This window comes from Penicillium brevicompactum (assembly GCF_028827555.1).
Source record: "Penicillium brevicompactum strain IBT 35665 chromosome Unknown utg000005l_segment0_segment0, whole genome shotgun sequence".
In the NCBI taxonomy this organism is placed as follows: Eukaryota; Fungi; Ascomycota; class Eurotiomycetes; order Eurotiales; family Aspergillaceae; genus Penicillium; species Penicillium brevicompactum.
In genome coordinates, this window is record NW_026623208.1 from 4,409,171 (window position 1) to 4,425,168 (window position 15,998).

Below are 15,998 nucleotides of genomic sequence, written 5' to 3' on the forward strand. Positions count from 1 at the left end.
ACCTGATAGAAAATTCCGGTTCAGTGGAAAAATCAAGCCCCTAATGGCTGTCATTCAGTGTTAACAAAGAACATCCCAGGAGGATGTCATGAAACGCCACTCAGAACCCCAACACGAATTTGCTACAATTACACCGGAGGACATCTTATGCATCATTTCCTGAAGTATGCATCCAAATTCTGTCTCAACTATTTAACGTTCAACAATACTGTGTTTCACAAGTACTATACGATCCACCACATCAGCACAACCATGTTCAACCTCGAGACCAAAAGGCCAGGGTCAACCAATTTTCGACCTTCCTGGCATCACATCGCAAGCCTGTCGCTTAGCAACCAAGGTAGATGGCTGTTCTCTGGTCAGCTGATTCTCACCAGTAGCACAGAAGTATTATCAGACTTACCATTCGCGTACAGAGCGTACGAGTCGGCGTTCAGGACGGCCGCGGAGCTGCTCAGAGCAGTTGCGGCAGCGTATCCGTATCCATTGTCTTCGGTACCGGGGCTGTACCTGTATCACGCAAACATCATTAGTACATCCTCCAAAAGTGACAAACGGCTCTCAAATGGGGAACTAACACTCCAGGTGCGTGGGTCAATTCGTGAAGGGTGGTGGTGGCCTGATCCTGGCTGTGGCAAGTGCCGGTCAAGGCAGGAAGGTAAGAGTAGTAGATGTCACAGTTGGCGATCACGTTCAGCGATGGCAAGGTATAGGCCAGGACATTGGTCTCGCAGCTGTTCATGTTGTAAGTTAAGGTTCGCTTTAAAAGGACACAGGTATACTGACTAGCCATAGACATCAGTGCAATAGTGTCTGGTGGAGCCGGAGGTAGTGGAAGAAGCCTCCTTTGCAACGGCCTTAAGACGAGCAGCGACGACCTGGCGTGTAGCAGTGCTAGTGGTCTTGAAGTACTCGTTGAACCTAGAGGAGCTGTTAGCATGGCGAGATGGTCTGAAAGCCAAAAGCTATACATACTTGCTGGCAGATCCAGACAGCGCGGCATTCGCGGCAGCAGTTGCAAGGCTGACGGTGTTTGACAAAGCCTTGTCAAGAGCAGACTTCCTGCTTGCGTTGCTGCAGGATTCGACGGTACGGCGGTCGAGAGGCTTGATGGCCTTCAGGACACGGGATGCTTTGGTGCCATCGACTTCGATCTTGAGATCGTTGGAGCGGTATGGCAGGTAGCCAGTGACTGCGCCATCGACCACAATGGGAACCAGGCCGTTCGAGCGAAGAGTGAGAGGGCCTCCACTTGACAGATCGGCGGTGCTGGCGATATCGAACTCATCTTCGAATGTCTCTCCAGCAGCAAGCGAGGTAAGAGCTTCGTCGGTGAGACCTTCGGTTCTGAACCGACGCTTAATACCCTCAAAGGTGACCTCGGCATCTAGAATTCCAGTCAATATGGAACAAGTTTTGTTCTAGGAGTTGCATACCATCCTTCAGGACTTCGACTTTCTTGACGGGAGCACTGTCGCGGAAGAAGTTGAGGTGCACGAAAGTAACATCCTCGCTACCAGTGTTCTTCACCACGGCCTTAATACGGGTGTCGCTGACATGGCTCAGGGTGATGTCAAGAGCAGAAGCCTCTTCAGTCTCAACGGGCAGAGCGTACGCATTCTGGGCGATCGCCAGCAGAGCGGTAGACAGAGCAACGAGCTTCATTTTGCTTGCAGGTCAAGAAACTTGTTGAAACCGAAGATTTGAGGATTTGAAGGCCGATTTGATGCTTTGAGTGCTGATGGATTGGGATTCAAATTTCGAGGGAACTGGTCTCGCTTTATATCCCATTGGAATCATATTGCGATATTGTTCTGATATGCCTTGGCTGGTTTTGAACTAGCTTGTATGTTCTTCTCCCGTCATTGCCTAGGAAATTGGCGAAAAGGCACAAGGGTGGCTTCAACGTGTGAAGTCGCTACTATCAGTTTGATGCTTGTCTTGCATGGCCCAAGGAAATTCCAGCGCAATCCATTGCTTGAACACATTCCGAGTTGCCCGAAATTTGCAGGGAGGCCTGCGGGCAAACATCTCACTGGTTGCAGATATCTCGAGAGGCTGCATAGTCAAGAAGGCCGCAATTGGTGTCGTCTTGGCCCGGCGGAATCCGTAGCTTCAAGGGACTCCGTCCATCTAAAGTTTTATGTCCACGGACCTTGAACAATGCATTCGCTCCTACATCGCAGCTCGGGATGGGAGGTTGTCCGATGTAACTCCTCAGGATCGGTCGGAGATAAACAAGGTCAGTGCCAAGGATCTGCAGGTTTGCCGCTAGTTTCAGTTACAGCATACAAATACGGCTTAGGCGTGAAATGCATAAGGAGTAACAAAATGCTTGGAGTCCAGAGTAGGAGCTTGACTATAAACGCGTTGTTGAATGTTCTGGACACTCCGGCAGATCTGCTGTATCAACATCCAGCGCAGGCTGTGGACAATAAAATTGTTCGAAAAGACAGAGAACTACAATAGCAAACATCTCCTCTCTACAATTATCTAGATCAATAAGTTTTGTTGTGCATGACGCCAAGCCCCGGACCCTGCAGTTTCCACCGGACTCCGGCGCCAAAATACCACCCAAGACGGCGCCGAAGTTCTTGACTACAGAGACAATGCTTATTGTGAGCCTTTCCAATCTATGTTGAAGGCTTGGCTGCAAAGTCCCATGAGGGGCGCAATTAGAGATAGGGTGATGCCAAGAACTCCGTCAAGGAGTGTGGCACGGAGCCCGGGGGCAATGGGGTAGAGCGTCATGGCTGGGCGACTTGGCAAGAAATTGTACGTCTTCAATTGGCTGCTGTGATATGATCAACATCTGCAAATATAGAGACCCTGGGAGACAGATTACCATTTTGGGAATTCCCCCTCTCGTGACTGACTCAACATCATACAACCCCGGTGACTACCCCGGTGACTACCCTCCGCCGACTCATCTCATCACTGCCATTTACTCCCCCGGGAGAGATTTCAATTCTCAGTATCAGTACCGTCCCTACATGCACGCACATCTCATTATGAGTCTTGGTTTGCAAGTCACCTTAGCCTCCCAGGCACCAGGCATCGAAACACAAGCAATCGCGTTACCTATCGCCGTTTCCGTCCACAATACTGCAGAAAGTCCCGTCACAATTCTCAGATGGAATTCCCCATTAGATCCCCAAGCAGGCGTGCTGGGCGTCTTTGAGGTCTCTGACGTGACGGATCAACGAACACTCCCAATTCCAAAAATCATGGTCTCACGCAAACTCCCTGCTTCCGAGGAAGACCTCGTGGAAATCAAGGCGAATGAGAAACTCGAATTTGTTGTCAACTTGCCGATTCCCGAATTTGAAGAAGGACATCAATACTCTGTTCGCGCTCAAGGTACATGGCATGCGGTGTGGCCAACCGAGCTATCAAATGTCACTCCGTCTCAACTTCAAGATCATGGGGATGCAAAGCGTGGGGAATTTCTCTCTAATACTTTGTCCTTCAACTTTGATTAAGTCATGGCCACGTGAAAGGGAAGGTAACTGTGGGGGGTACTGTTCACTCTAAAGCATCTATAACAAAACAAGATGGCCTTGATAAAAAGACCAGTTTGAGCAAAAGTCGAACCGCAATGTACTTTTGAAAGAGTGGTACCTCCCATCTTGGACTTGCATAATACAGACTCATACTTTGTTTTATCACATGAGACCAAAGTAGTACTTGGGTAATACACATCTCTGCGTCAACGGCCCCGGGAGTGCGACAAGCAGCGGATACCAGCCGAGACTTTTTTCGAATGTAATTCAACCACCCTGCATGTGCTATTTAGGGTCTGATGATTCTCGCTGCAATACTTCCCCGAGGAACTATCTCCCAATCCCACCCAGAGGAACTTCGCAATCATCGATCCTAGCATTTCACAACTAAGATGCCCACTCGACATGTACCAAACCCAAAGGCAGATGCCAAGAAAGTTTTCAAGGTCTTAAAAGACGGCGGAATAGCTATCATTCCCATGAATGTAGGCTATGGAATCATTGCGACCGATCCAGCCGCATTGGACTGCATTATTGATGCAAAAAGACGCAAGCCACATAAGCGCCATGCAATTATCGGCAGTTACTCTCTACATTGTGAGCTTCATATTCTTCCACCCCGAGAAGCCAGTATCGTCAAGCTGTTGACAGTGGACTTGGACCTTCCCATTGGTGTTGTAGCACCATACCGCCATGATCACCCCATGATCCAACGACTAGCTCCTGATCACCTGGATCGAACTGTTTTGGATGAGACTCTGGCAATTCTGGTGAACGCAGGTGAGCTAGCTGAAGAGGTATCTCGACTTGCTTCAATTGAAGAACTGGTGGTGATGGGTTCCTCTGCCAATATCACAGGCAAGGGAGCGAAAATTGTGGTTGATGACATTGAGGCCGAAATTTTGAAGGTGGCTGATATCGTGATCGATTACGGGAAACAGAAGTTTCACCATCCTCGAGCTTCATCTACCATGATTGACTTTAGAAAAATAGATGTTTTGCGCTGCGGGGCTTGTTACGACGTTATACAAGATTCCCTGTGGCGATTCTGTGGTATCAAGCTACCTGATGATCCCCAAGATCCGGTGAATATCTCGGGTGGTACTTCCGTGAGGTGAGGGAAACACAAAAAGAAAGAAACTATCAGTTGCAATTACTGGGCAGATTGCAGTGTATGAGAGATACAAGAAGGGTCAGTGAGAAGGAATCAATTAGAACAAGCACAAACTGTCTTTGTCTTTCGACGCAGAGAGAGAGTTGATCCCTTCGAAGCCCCGCTAATGATTGTAGATAATGAAGGAATAACTAGGGGGGGTGAACCTCACAACGTAAGTGATATTTGCTACAGTGAGAGCACCAGCAGCAGATCTCTAGATTGGAGAACGAAGCTTCATTGTTATGAGTCTACGATTTCCCGAGGTCTGCAATACGATCCTTACACTCAAAAAGTTAAAATGAAAATTTAGGCACCGAATTTCGCTTTTCCGATTCGTGAATAAATGAAGGTAGCGATTGAATTGGGAATTTAGACTGAATAAGGTGTCCTAAGTTTACTCGACACCAAATGGACATGCTCATTGCAGTCTAGCAAGACAAGACCAAGACCACCCATTTCATTCCTTGGACATTTTGAACACAAACCAAAAATTCGATAGAGATACCCCTTGACTAATCTCACCAGTCAAAGGTAGCTGACGGTCAAACTATTTTCTGTAACCGATGAGGTGGTCAAAATCTTGTCCTGGTAAATTTCCATTACAACGCCACGCGACGGACCAAACAAGTTCCCACCAGCGGAAGCAACTGCATCGGTGAATACCACAGTACCGAAGTTGCAGAAGGGAGCCAGTCCACCATTCACCGAAAAGTCTTCGACTATCCATTCCGCGTTGAACTCACAAAGATTGGCCCCAATTGCGTGTGGGAACTGTTCTGTCACCGTTTTACCAGTAGATCTGTTCTCGATGATAGCAGTGCCGGAGCTTAACGAAGTAGCGTCAACCGTTATTTTGACCACATCTCCAGTTGAGATTTTGATATCAGTGAAGTCGTGGGCGTAGTCTGGGAACCATTCATACCAAGCACTAGACGAAACAACACCGCCTTGCACACAGATATCAACACCGGTTTGAATAATTGCTGTATTGCAAGTATCACCATCGATGCCAACCCATGCTGAAGCACAGTAGGATGTGGTGTCATCGGCTCCACTGGGAGGCCTGGGAACAGGAACTGTGATCTCGCCGGTGACATGATTGTATCCGTTACCAATGAGCACCGCACCGGCCCAATTTGAACTGTACTCTTCATTTGTTGTCCCATTGACGTAGAGTACCTCTGCGGTGCCGGGCTTTAGGGGTCGGCTGCTGCCACGACCGAGAGCTCTGTTTGCTTGTCGACGAGCATGGAGTGCCTGTCGCTGAGCCGTGAGAGGTGCCGCCAACACTGACGCACTGAAAAGTAAAACACCAATGACTGTTGCAAAATACTTCATGGTGGAATGTGGGAAAATGACTCCGGTAATAGAACTGTTCAAGAAGTTGGAGATTGTGAAGATACGAGGATTGAAGGGAATTCGCCGTTGTTATGTACTTCACACTATTGACATCTGAATCATTCTAGCAGTGCGTCATTCAATCACAAGAGCTACAAAAGTGACAGCCAGTGCAACAACATTGACTTTTGAGTATAAAACTCAAAGCACGTATGATTGCACGTGCATGGCTACACTGTCTCAGTCCGATGACTATCATCTAATTCCCATTTAGAGCTCACTTCAGATAGTTACAATTGGTGATCTGAGCTCGGCATGTCGCATCGAGTCTGGGCCTTTCACGATTCTGGATATCTACCGAGCTAAGCACATGCAGGTCAAATGGCTTCCTATCCATATTCAGCATAATTAGGCCTTTTAATGACAAGCCGAGTCCTTAGTACTATGTTCACGGAGTTAATTAGCGGAAGAGCAAACGTCTCACCCGAGTGGTAAGCGAACTTTACTAAGCAGTATTACGCATCATAGGGCTAGTGTTGCTATGGGTCCTCAAAAAATTCCACTGTCTGCATAACATTATCTATCTAATATCCAAGGAAAGAAGGCTTCAATATCAAGAATGGACAGAAGGCGAAGGTGACGTAGGGGTTATTTGCTCAATATCAAATCGCAAATGAAGGCAATGATACGCGACCCAAGTCTGAATCCTTTCGATACGGTGCGTCCCTCGTGGGAAGGCACCCAGGACAAGATACGCCGCGCTCTTTCCTAGCCGTGTCCCCAAAATCTCTTGATATCGCCGTGTGTTGTGGTGCCAAGTCAATGGGAGGCTTTGATTGGAAAATGAAATGCCATGCTGTTCGTAAATAATATCCTTGACGTATGGAAATGTCTGCACATTCACCACGTTCACGAAGTAGACATGTTTGAGGTCGTTGATATCGAAATCCATCTTATACTGGGCAAGAACAATCTCGGACCAGTTATGTCCATGATAGCGCCAAATGTTGTCACCAATTATCACGCCCTTGGTGGTGTAGTTTCCATACTCAGTAAACCTGCGATGGCCTTCGCGATCAATTCCGTGTCGTCGAAGCCATATATGGCGGTACACGGCACCTTTAGAAAACCCTAGACAGTCAAGATCTCTTGCAATATCACTGGGCGGCTCAGACCACTTACGTATGTCGACTCTGTATCTGTCCTTCTTGAGAGGGGCCCAGATAACTTCTTGGAAAGTCAGTGGTGAGATGCCCACTTCGCATCCTGGTGCATTGGGGTTGTCAATCCATTCGACCAATTTCTCTCCGTCCTGCCGGAATCTTTCAATGACATTTGGATCATCAATGTTAACCTCGTCGAATTCCTTTGCCCAATGGAGTTTACTTATTTCACTCGACTGACTTGGGCCACTGGAGACAGATTGCGGATGAACCGGCCGTTCGGGCCAATTTGGATCAACACGCTGCTTTTTTCGTGGAGCATTGGTGTGACCCCCATCGGTCAGCGTGTGTTTTCTCATGGTTGGACTCGAATATTGGAAGAGCTTGGTAATTGCGTGGATCTCGGGAGCAGGTTCGGGTTTTGGAGAGACTAAAGAAACCTTGGATTGTTGCTCAGGTGAACTGTTGAATCTTCTAACGTTTGTTTTTGTCTCAAGTGTCAAGGCTCACTTGGGCAATTCTATGATGGTGAGAAGGATAATAATTGACTCAATATTCCAAGGAGCTTCCAACATGGTCCTTATATACCAGAACTTAGCCCACGGTCAATACATACTCGAGATCGTCTTGTTGAAAACATGTAAGAGACGAGTTCAAAGCCCTAACAATTGCCGACAATGATGTTTGAACACGAAAATCAGAACAATGGCCTTGCAGGTCATGGAAGAAGTTTGAAAGCAGGAACAAAGAAACAAAGGCCATGTGAAAGACAAACCCCCATCTTCTTTTTCTTGCTCACAAGCCGTTTTGAAAGCCAAGTCGCGGTATTCTGCCCATCTGAGATACACCAACTGACGGGCCCTTCCACACTCATTGGAGGTTAATGTTGTCCATAGGTACTACTTTATGAGCTAGTAACCATGGCAGCACTTCCATATACTCCGTACGCGGAACGATGTCCTAGAGGGTTTCCATGTCCCTCAGAAAGCTGCACAAGTCGAAGTGAAATAAACGAACTAAAAGTCTCATCATAACTGTCTCATAAATTCGAGATTTCCGATTGTGACAAGTTTGACTGAGAGAGGAAAAAAAAAAAAACACTGGGGGGGGGGGGGACTCCCACGTCCCTGTGTATGGATGGAAGTCTCCACACACCGCTTTTGACTCAACTTCAACGCCGCGGCAATGTTTCACCTACATAGAAACTCTGCACGACATTTGATCGTCGATCTCGCCACATCTAACAGACCCAATCGGGCCCAGGCTGGGCCCAGGCCAACGTAATCCTGGATCCCCAGCATGCCTCACAAGCCCACGGCCCCGATCCCGGGGCCGCAGCCGCAGCCTTAGCCTTGGACGTCGATCACCCGCCCAATGACATAGAGTTCGACTCCTGGGGATCCTTCATAAGCGAGATCCCCGACTCCCAAGAGCAAGCAGCCGCCCCACAATCAGCAGAGCAGGGCCCGCCAAGACCGCGCATTGATAATCATGCAGGCCAGCCCACTAGAGCGGATCAGCCCGCAGTCCCGCAGTGGCCATATGCAGAGTTACTCTCGCGTCCTATGGAAATCCACCCACCAAAACCTCCAGTCTCTTCTGATACTTTCAAGACGCATATCACGCCTACACTTTCTATGTTGACGGAACGTCTCAAGCCTGTCAGAACTTTTAATCCGACGTATCAGACTCGGTCTCTCGATTCGTTGGAACGGGGGGTTTTGGTTCGTGCATTTTGAGATTACGGATTCAAACCAGAGTGAGCGAGTCGGTTTGGGAGACTCTGATGCTGCATTGCCTATCTGGCCTTCTTCTGTTTTTGGAGGCTTTTGGTCTTTTCTTTCTGACTTTATTGGGAAGGATGGTCGAGCGGGATGGGGTGTGTGGTGTATCCTCGAGCGAGATGGAGAAGCACGTTCATGTCAGGTCACATTGAAGATTTATGCTTGGGGGAGATTGCTATGCATGTTTATCTTCTTTTGTTCCTGGCGAGCGAGCGGCGCATCCGAGGGATGGGGGCTCAATGGAGGGATTCGCAAGAGAAAGTTGTTATCCAGATGCCGTGAAGATCCATGGCGTTTCGTGTTGTTGCGGTTGGGAGCAAGTCTTCTGGGAAAAATATTCGCGCTCTGATGGTTTATCGTGGTGATTTTAGCATATACCCAGGCAGCAATGTTATTCATTTAATTTTGTTTTGTTTTTTTTAATTCTTCAATTTGATATTTTGATAGAAAAATGGATATTGTACATGCTTGTAAGAAGATCAAAAGAAAGCCCGTCTGGAAAAATAACGATCAAAAGTAAAATGAAATCGGTCTTCAGAGATCCTGAAAAGATTGAAGTCTGTGAAAGCAAGGAGCCATTTGTTCCCCGATAATCCAGGTACGCCGTGTCGCCAGAGTTGGAAAAAAGCAAAATGATAAGAAGGAAGGACACGAAAGAAAACAGAAAAGAGAAAACAACAAGGCAGAAAGCTCAAATGGTGCAGTGGATGACATGGAGCTAGTAATTCAGCTCGCCGCCGCCCGCGCCGTCGACCGCATCGAGATCTTCGTAACTCTTCAGGCTGCGGCCCTGAACAGCCTCACGGGGAGGCATGGGCCCGCCGTTCGGACCCATAGAATCAGGGAATGGATTGGGAGCAACCATGCCAGCGGCGGGATGGCCGGCAGGAACACTGACAGCGGGTGGTGCGCGGCCCCATGAACCCGGCATGCCGCGGGGAGGACTCAATCGGCCGTTGCCGTTGAAGCGACGGCGATCATAGGGGCCAGGTCGGTTGTTGCGGTTTTGACCGCGTCGCATGGGTCCTGGCTGGTGCAGGCCACCGTCGTGGCCCATGCCGTTACCGTTCCAGTTCCCAGCAGGGCCGCCCATCATGGGCATTCCGCCCGGGGGAAGTGTGGCATTCCGCCGTTGGGACCATAAGGCATACCGGCCAGACTGAAACCACGAGGGGTGCCGCTGTGGCCTTGACCAGACCCAAGTGGGAAGTGACCGTTGCTGTTGGCGTCAGACCGGGATGGGGCAATGCGCGCCGGATCGAGGACGTAGGCATTGACAAGATGGAGCTGCCATGTGGGTTAGTACTGAGAGTGAGATGGACGGAGGTGGTTGTAAACTTACGTCATTCTTGATTTGCTCATACCACTCCCCGTGGCGTTTCTCGACGTGCTTGCGCCAGAAAGCTTCGGCTTTGAAAAGTTTGGTGCATTCAGGGGCCTTGCAGCGGTACTTGGAGTCATCTTCTTGCTTCATGTACTTCAGAAGTTCATCCTCCACTGCTTGGTCGACGGGCTTCCCGCCAATCTTGATGAGGTCGACATTCTCAGGCTCCAAGATCTGAAGCAGTTTGTCCTCGAAGGTCTTGACCCAGTTGAAGGCACGCTGCATTTGCTGCTCGGATTTGGAGACATGGCGCTGGCCGCGCTTCTCCCGAACAGGCGAGGAGGGGTCTTCCCCTTCCTCGCTGGGTTCCTTTTGCTTTGAGGGGAAAGGCTGACCAAGAGCACTAGCTCGAGCGACTTCCTTGGCCTGGCTGGAGAGACCGGTACGTGGGCGACGCAAGTGTCCACCTGGGCACTTGCGACCAAGCTCGTGGACAGAGTCACTCTCGAAGACACAGAAGAAGCAAAAGTTGTAAACCCGTCGTAGGTACTCGACGATCAAGTCAAGCTTCTTTTTCTTCACAGCAAGTTCTTCGTCATCAACCTCTTCGTAGTCAGCGGGCTCCTTCTCCTCGCCTTCTTCGATCTCGCCTTCGTCATCTCCGTCTTCATATCCGTTATTTTGCTTCTTGGCGCTGACTGGGCCCGTGGCAGGAGGCTGGAGCTCGCCTTTGCCGCGCAAGTCATCAACATATTCCTCGATTGTGGTAATTCCATCCACATTTTCACCCATCTCAGAGTCCAACTTGGAAGCAAGACGCTTGGCGAGCTCAAGGTCACGATCAATACGTTCGGGCGCAGAGAACAGATCCCAGAGAGCCTTCTTGCGAGGCTGGACAGGGGGAACATGCACACCAACGTGGCAAACAAAGTCACCGTGGACAGAATCATGAATTGTCTTGTCATTGACGGCCTCCAGAGCCTTTTCGGCAGTACTAATGGTGGTGCCGCCGTTCACACTGGTTCGTTCGGCATCGTCAAATTCTTCCTCACGTCCATCTCCTCGTTCGACGACAGTGGTCTCAGTGGACGGATGCAGCATGATCCAACCCATGCGATGGAACTTCTTAGATGGGTTTGGGTCACTGAGACTCAGTCCCTTGAATCCGCCATCCTCCTCGCCAAGGTGCTCGCGGCAGAACTCTTCGATTTTGCTTCGGCTGACATTGGGCGCAAGAGTCTTGATGAGAAGGGCTGGCTGGGATAAGGCCTCGTCGCGGAGATCACCACCGCGGACTGGCAGAAGATCGAGAACTCCCATGGTCTCGGCGGCTGCTGTGGTCTCACCCTCTTCTTTTTCAACGACACCACCAGCACCATCACTGTCGCTCTTGTAGATTCCTTCGAGTGTGAAGTCTCTGAAGACCTGGTTTTCAATATCGCGCTGCCATTGTTCATATGCGCCCTGGCGAACAGCGATGAGACGGCTGCGAAGAGGATCGCGAACCTCGGGAACGTATCGCTCCTTGAACCACTCTTCTTGGCGGTGCTGGTTCACAAAGAGTCTTGCCAATCTAACTTGCAAGTCCATCTTGTATGTGTCATAAGCGGCCTGGATTTGCGCGCGCTCCTTGTCGCGATCCTCACGGGCTTCGCGCTCACCCTTTACTCGTCGTCCGCCATTCCTGGCGCGCTCTTTTTCTTCATTCACAGATTGTTCGAATCGCCACCATTCGGCGAACCAATTGAAGCCAACTTGGAAGTCGAGCGAGAGGGGATTGGGGAGAGGGTTGGAGGGAAGAGGGCGTTTGCCGCCACCCAGATCTTGTCCAGGTACATAGCGGTCAATGTTGGCTACATTGGGAGAGGGAGCGCGTCGGCGGTCCTCGCGCTCACGGGCCGCATGTTCCCGGGAGTTGTTGTAGTGGTCCTCTCTGTGGGGGCGGCGGTCGGAAGGTTCCCAACGGTCAATCACGGGAGAACGGGAGCGTGGCCGGGCGCGTCGTCGGTCCTGAGAAGCTGATTGGAGTTAGCAGGCTGCCACGCGGGAGGGGAGGGCAGCGAGTCTAATCACTTACCTGGCGAGCGACGTCTGTATGCTTCAACGGGGGTTCGGCCTGCGAAGGAATCCGGCTCACGGCCCCTTCCGGGCGATCCATAACCATCATAGGAATCCATTGTTCCGGGTAAACCAAGCTTGAGCGTCTTCGACAGCCTGTGCGGCGAGAGAATCTCAAAGTGGGTCCAGGAACTCGGCGCAGGCGGGTAGGAAGAAAGAGCAGGCTGCAACGATCCGAGAGGTAGGAAGCACGAGATCGACTAGATCGACTAAGGGTTGATATCGTCAATATCAGATCAAGAAACTTCATAGGGCGTGATAGCGATAGCGGTTGGGAAAGGTCAAGAAGAACAGAGAAATGGGTTCGGGGCAAAGAGAGAAACAAGACCACGCTGCGGGCGACATGAGGACCTTGCGCTGAGCAAGGATGGATTCATGGTCGCAGCGGGAGGGTCGATATAGAAAGAGAGAAGATGAAGACGGCAGGAAAGCCAGTGCTGTGAAGCGTTCAAAGATAAAGCCTCAGCCACGCGCCAAGGGAAGAGCAGGGGGGGATTGAAAAAGCAGTGTCAAGAGTGGCTAATCGGAAGAGGGGCACAGAAAGATAAAATAGAGCCACCTACAAGAAGCCTCAAGCGGCGAAGGTTGTTCGATGAGAGAGAGAAAGAGACGAGGAGGTGAAGAGAGCTGGAGAAAGCTGGGCGGTTCCAAAAAGGGTATGGCGTCACGGGGATAGCTGGTGGCGGGTGATTGGCCCGCAGCATCCCAAACTGACACTTCCCCTGAAACACCTTTTGAGACCTTTGGGGATATCAGAAACAGGACAGAGTAGGATGAAGGATGAGAGAAGAAAAGGTCGGGAGAGAATACTCAGAGAACTCGGGAGTCAGAGAGTTGTTGAGAAGAAAGAAAGAAACGATGTAGGTCGAAGGGGAGTCTGGTTCCTAGCTAGTTCCTTTAGTATCTCTCATATCCTTGGAAGACGCAATTATCCGGAAATCCTCTCGTGAACACTTTGCTCATTCTCTGCTCCAGTGCTGTACTACCCTTGCCCCAGATGGTCAGTCATTCTGGTATCTGTTTATTCCTCTTGGGAAGACGGAGCCAGCAAACAGACTGCATCCATTGGGTCCGAACTAGCTTATACCCAGTGCTCTATGATGATCTCCGGCTTTGTATCATTGGCCCCGTAAATGGACGCTTTTTGACTTCAAACCCTACTACCCCGTACTTTGTACTTCAACATCGATCAAGTGCCATGCAGCCTTCAAACAAGATCCATCGTGGCTAATGGCCCTTGGCACTTCTCCAGGCACTTGACCAAAGTGGAGAGATATTGATTGGAGGTTCCTGCATACGCCCATACATCTCCGGGGCTGGGTACCGAGATCGATAAATAAACTTCAAAGATCGCACCTATGAAATATGCCTACCGTTCAGTTGTGGGGTTGTCGGGCCATCAAGTCTACGGGGCCAGTACTCCGTAGTTAGGTGTTTATGCTAGCTTTGACTTGGCGTATGATGCCCAAGCACTCTAGGGCTGGAAATACAGAGTAAGGTCATTAAAATTGTTGTTCACAAATTGAAAGCGCAAAACAAGACCGTCTGGCAATTGTTGTTCCAAGATTTTGGTATAAGGCGCAAACGATAGTACAGTTCCAAGGTTTGTTTGTCCACTGGGCCCTTTTGATTTCCAGATTTCTCAAGCTAACAATTCACAGTTAAAATGGCTCCGTGGTGATGTGGCTAATTTCCTTATGGGATTCAGATGTAGGACCTCGGAAAGACATCCAAAGAACACACCTGGCTTGGGTGACAGAGTTCGGAATGTCTACTCTGAGGAGTAGACATGATTATGATGTAATTAAGTGATTTTACAGTCCAACAGAGAATATGAACCTCCAGGGATGGAGTACATTCAAAGTTATTGGGTCGTCTTCTTTCAACAGCTCATTGTATACGCGCTGTGACGCACAAACACCAAACCTTGGAAGCGAAACAGACAAAACCGGAGCATACTAGGTACAACCTTGGAAACAGACAATTCCCACCAAAAGTTCAAACCCTTTGCATGTAGCAGACCCTTCACAAGAAACACCCGACATGACGATTCAAATCCCAACCTTAAACAAAGAGCGCATCACAAAAGGCGGACCAACCCACAAGCTAATTGGCCCACCGCCCTCATCACCACACAACGCGTCTCCCTTCACCTTACGGAGTAGAGCTACCCACATGGCAGGCCTCCTCAATTCACGCTGGGCACCTGGCGCGCCAGGCGCACCATCAGAAAGATTCCAAAGATCCCATCCACGGCCCCAACCAAGTGGGAGCGTTCGGCTTGCCCCACCAGGCAGCCTACTGCCGCCAGCCGAAGAGCTATCGCGATTCATGAAGATTGTCGCGAGGCTACGATGGAAGCTTCCATTTCTGGCTGAGGGTTATCGACTCGCGACAGCAACCGGAGACCAAATGCCGGATGAAGTGGCGCATGCCGAGATTATGTTCAAGATCGATTTCCACGAATATTACGCGCTTCTGGAGCGCGCGATTGTGCATTTGCTTGCTGTTTTCAATATTGCTGTTACCTCATCGCGGGCGCCGTTTACGGCGAATGCGAATGCGAATGGATATGGACATGGAAACGGTCAGTCGGTCGGTGTTCATCGGTACCATGCCAATGTGCTCGAGGCGCTGCGGGAACAGACGACGCCTCTCTCGCCTGTTCTTGGCAGTGGGTCGGTCTATCTTCAGCTGCAGAAGGCCAAAGAGCTGCGCAATAGATGGAAGACGGCAGATTTGACTAAAGAGGAGAGGGAGAGGCATGGGGAGCGCTCGGATATTGTCCGGCTGGCGGACTTTGATTTCGAGGGCATTCTGTCGGGGATCTTTGGGGGCTTGGAAGAGTCATATGTCAGGGCAAAGGATCACGTCGATAAATGCGTACGTCCGGATGATTTACCTGGCCAAACGAACACCGAGGCAGATTGGGGATTCATGGTCGATGCTATGGACTGGGAGGCCGTATGACCAATGGCGATTTCGAATTTTATGAACCGTCTGCTGCTGGCGGCAGGTGGTGGCCATTTGGAGTGTGTGTTACGATGGGACTCTTGGACCTCAAGACCCTTTGAACTCCACTGCTCTCGCTGGTTTACTCAGCTGCATGGCCATTATACGGTGACTTGGCCGACGAGTCCACTCCACTCCAGAGGCCCTGTCCTGTCTGCCCTGCCACTCCCGATCGCCATATACCCAGCACTAAAGAGCATCTGCGGGAGACTGGACCATCCCCAGAACAACAGCTCCGGTGACTGTTCGTGCGAGTAGGCAATATGTCGACGCCGACGTCGTTACGAAACTCGTCCACAGAACCGAGCTCCATCCTCCGAGTCTCCCATCCTCAGGTCGAGTGCCAACAGACTGATTGTGTCCATGTGGAATTCTTTTTCCCATTCGAATCAAGGCTTTGGGCCGACGGGCATAGACTAGCGCACCTCATTATACAAGTTTGCAATGCAGTATAGCAAGGACTCGATTACTACGAATAAATTTCAACTAAGCAAAGGCCAGCCCCGGGCCCCTAAGCCATCCTACGACACGAAAGCATCTGGCACCAAAATGAGAAAAAGCATAAGTTGCGCATTGTAAAATCAGCAGTATATCCATAGT

The 15,998-nt window shown here is 50.0% G+C and overlaps 7 protein-coding genes across 7 annotated transcripts; 3 read left to right on the plus strand and 4 right to left on the minus strand.

Annotated features, from left to right (window-relative positions):
* Nucleotides 1–328: 328 nt before the first annotated feature.
* Nucleotides 329–1,665, minus strand: mep20 (uncharacterized protein; the record flags this gene model as incomplete). The annotated part of the gene is made up of 6 exons (XM_056956827.1): nt 329–348; nt 404–510; nt 579–734; nt 787–921; nt 976–1,387; nt 1,437–1,665. The coding sequence occupies 6 exons, from the start codon at nt 1,663–1,665 to the stop codon at nt 329–331; spliced, it is 1,059 nt and encodes a 352-aa protein (XP_056811161.1).
* A 1,136-nt stretch (nt 1,666–2,801) lies between these two features.
* N7506_007535 (uncharacterized protein) lies at nt 2,802–3,482 on the plus strand (the record flags this gene model as incomplete). The annotated part of the gene is made up of 1 exon (XM_056956828.1): nt 2,802–3,482. The coding sequence occupies one exon, from the start codon at nt 2,802–2,804 to the stop codon at nt 3,480–3,482; it is 681 nt and encodes a 226-aa protein (XP_056811162.1).
* Nucleotides 3,483–3,895: 413 nt separating this feature from the next.
* Nucleotides 3,896–4,621, plus strand: N7506_007536 (uncharacterized protein; the record flags this gene model as incomplete). Its single annotated transcript, XM_056956829.1, has 1 exon — nt 3,896–4,621. One exon carries the CDS (start codon nt 3,896–3,898, stop codon nt 4,619–4,621), a length of 726 nt encoding a protein of 241 aa, XP_056811163.1.
* A 563-nt stretch (nt 4,622–5,184) lies between these two features.
* N7506_007537 (A4/G1 family peptidase) lies at nt 5,185–5,997 on the minus strand (the record flags this gene model as incomplete). Its single annotated transcript, XM_056956830.1, has 1 exon — nt 5,185–5,997. One exon carries the CDS (start codon nt 5,995–5,997, stop codon nt 5,185–5,187), a length of 813 nt encoding a protein of 270 aa, XP_056811164.1.
* A 613-nt stretch (nt 5,998–6,610) lies between these two features.
* N7506_007538 (uncharacterized protein) lies at nt 6,611–7,519 on the minus strand (the record flags this gene model as incomplete). The annotated part of the gene is made up of 1 exon (XM_056956831.1): nt 6,611–7,519. The coding sequence occupies one exon, from the start codon at nt 7,517–7,519 to the stop codon at nt 6,611–6,613; it is 909 nt and encodes a 302-aa protein (XP_056811165.1).
* Nucleotides 7,520–9,662: 2,143 nt separating this feature from the next.
* On the minus strand, nt 9,663–12,445 carry N7506_007539 (putative arsenite resistance protein Ars2; the record flags this gene model as incomplete). The annotated part of the gene is made up of 4 exons (XM_056956832.1): nt 9,663–10,131; nt 10,179–10,231; nt 10,287–12,286; nt 12,346–12,445. 4 exons carry the CDS (start codon nt 12,443–12,445, stop codon nt 9,663–9,665), a joined length of 2,622 nt encoding a protein of 873 aa, XP_056811166.1.
* Nucleotides 12,446–14,561: 2,116 nt separating this feature from the next.
* N7506_007540 (uncharacterized protein) lies at nt 14,562–15,356 on the plus strand (the record flags this gene model as incomplete). The annotated part of the gene is made up of 1 exon (XM_056956833.1): nt 14,562–15,356. One exon carries the CDS (start codon nt 14,562–14,564, stop codon nt 15,354–15,356), a length of 795 nt encoding a protein of 264 aa, XP_056811167.1.
* Nucleotides 15,357–15,998: the final 642 nt, after the last annotated feature.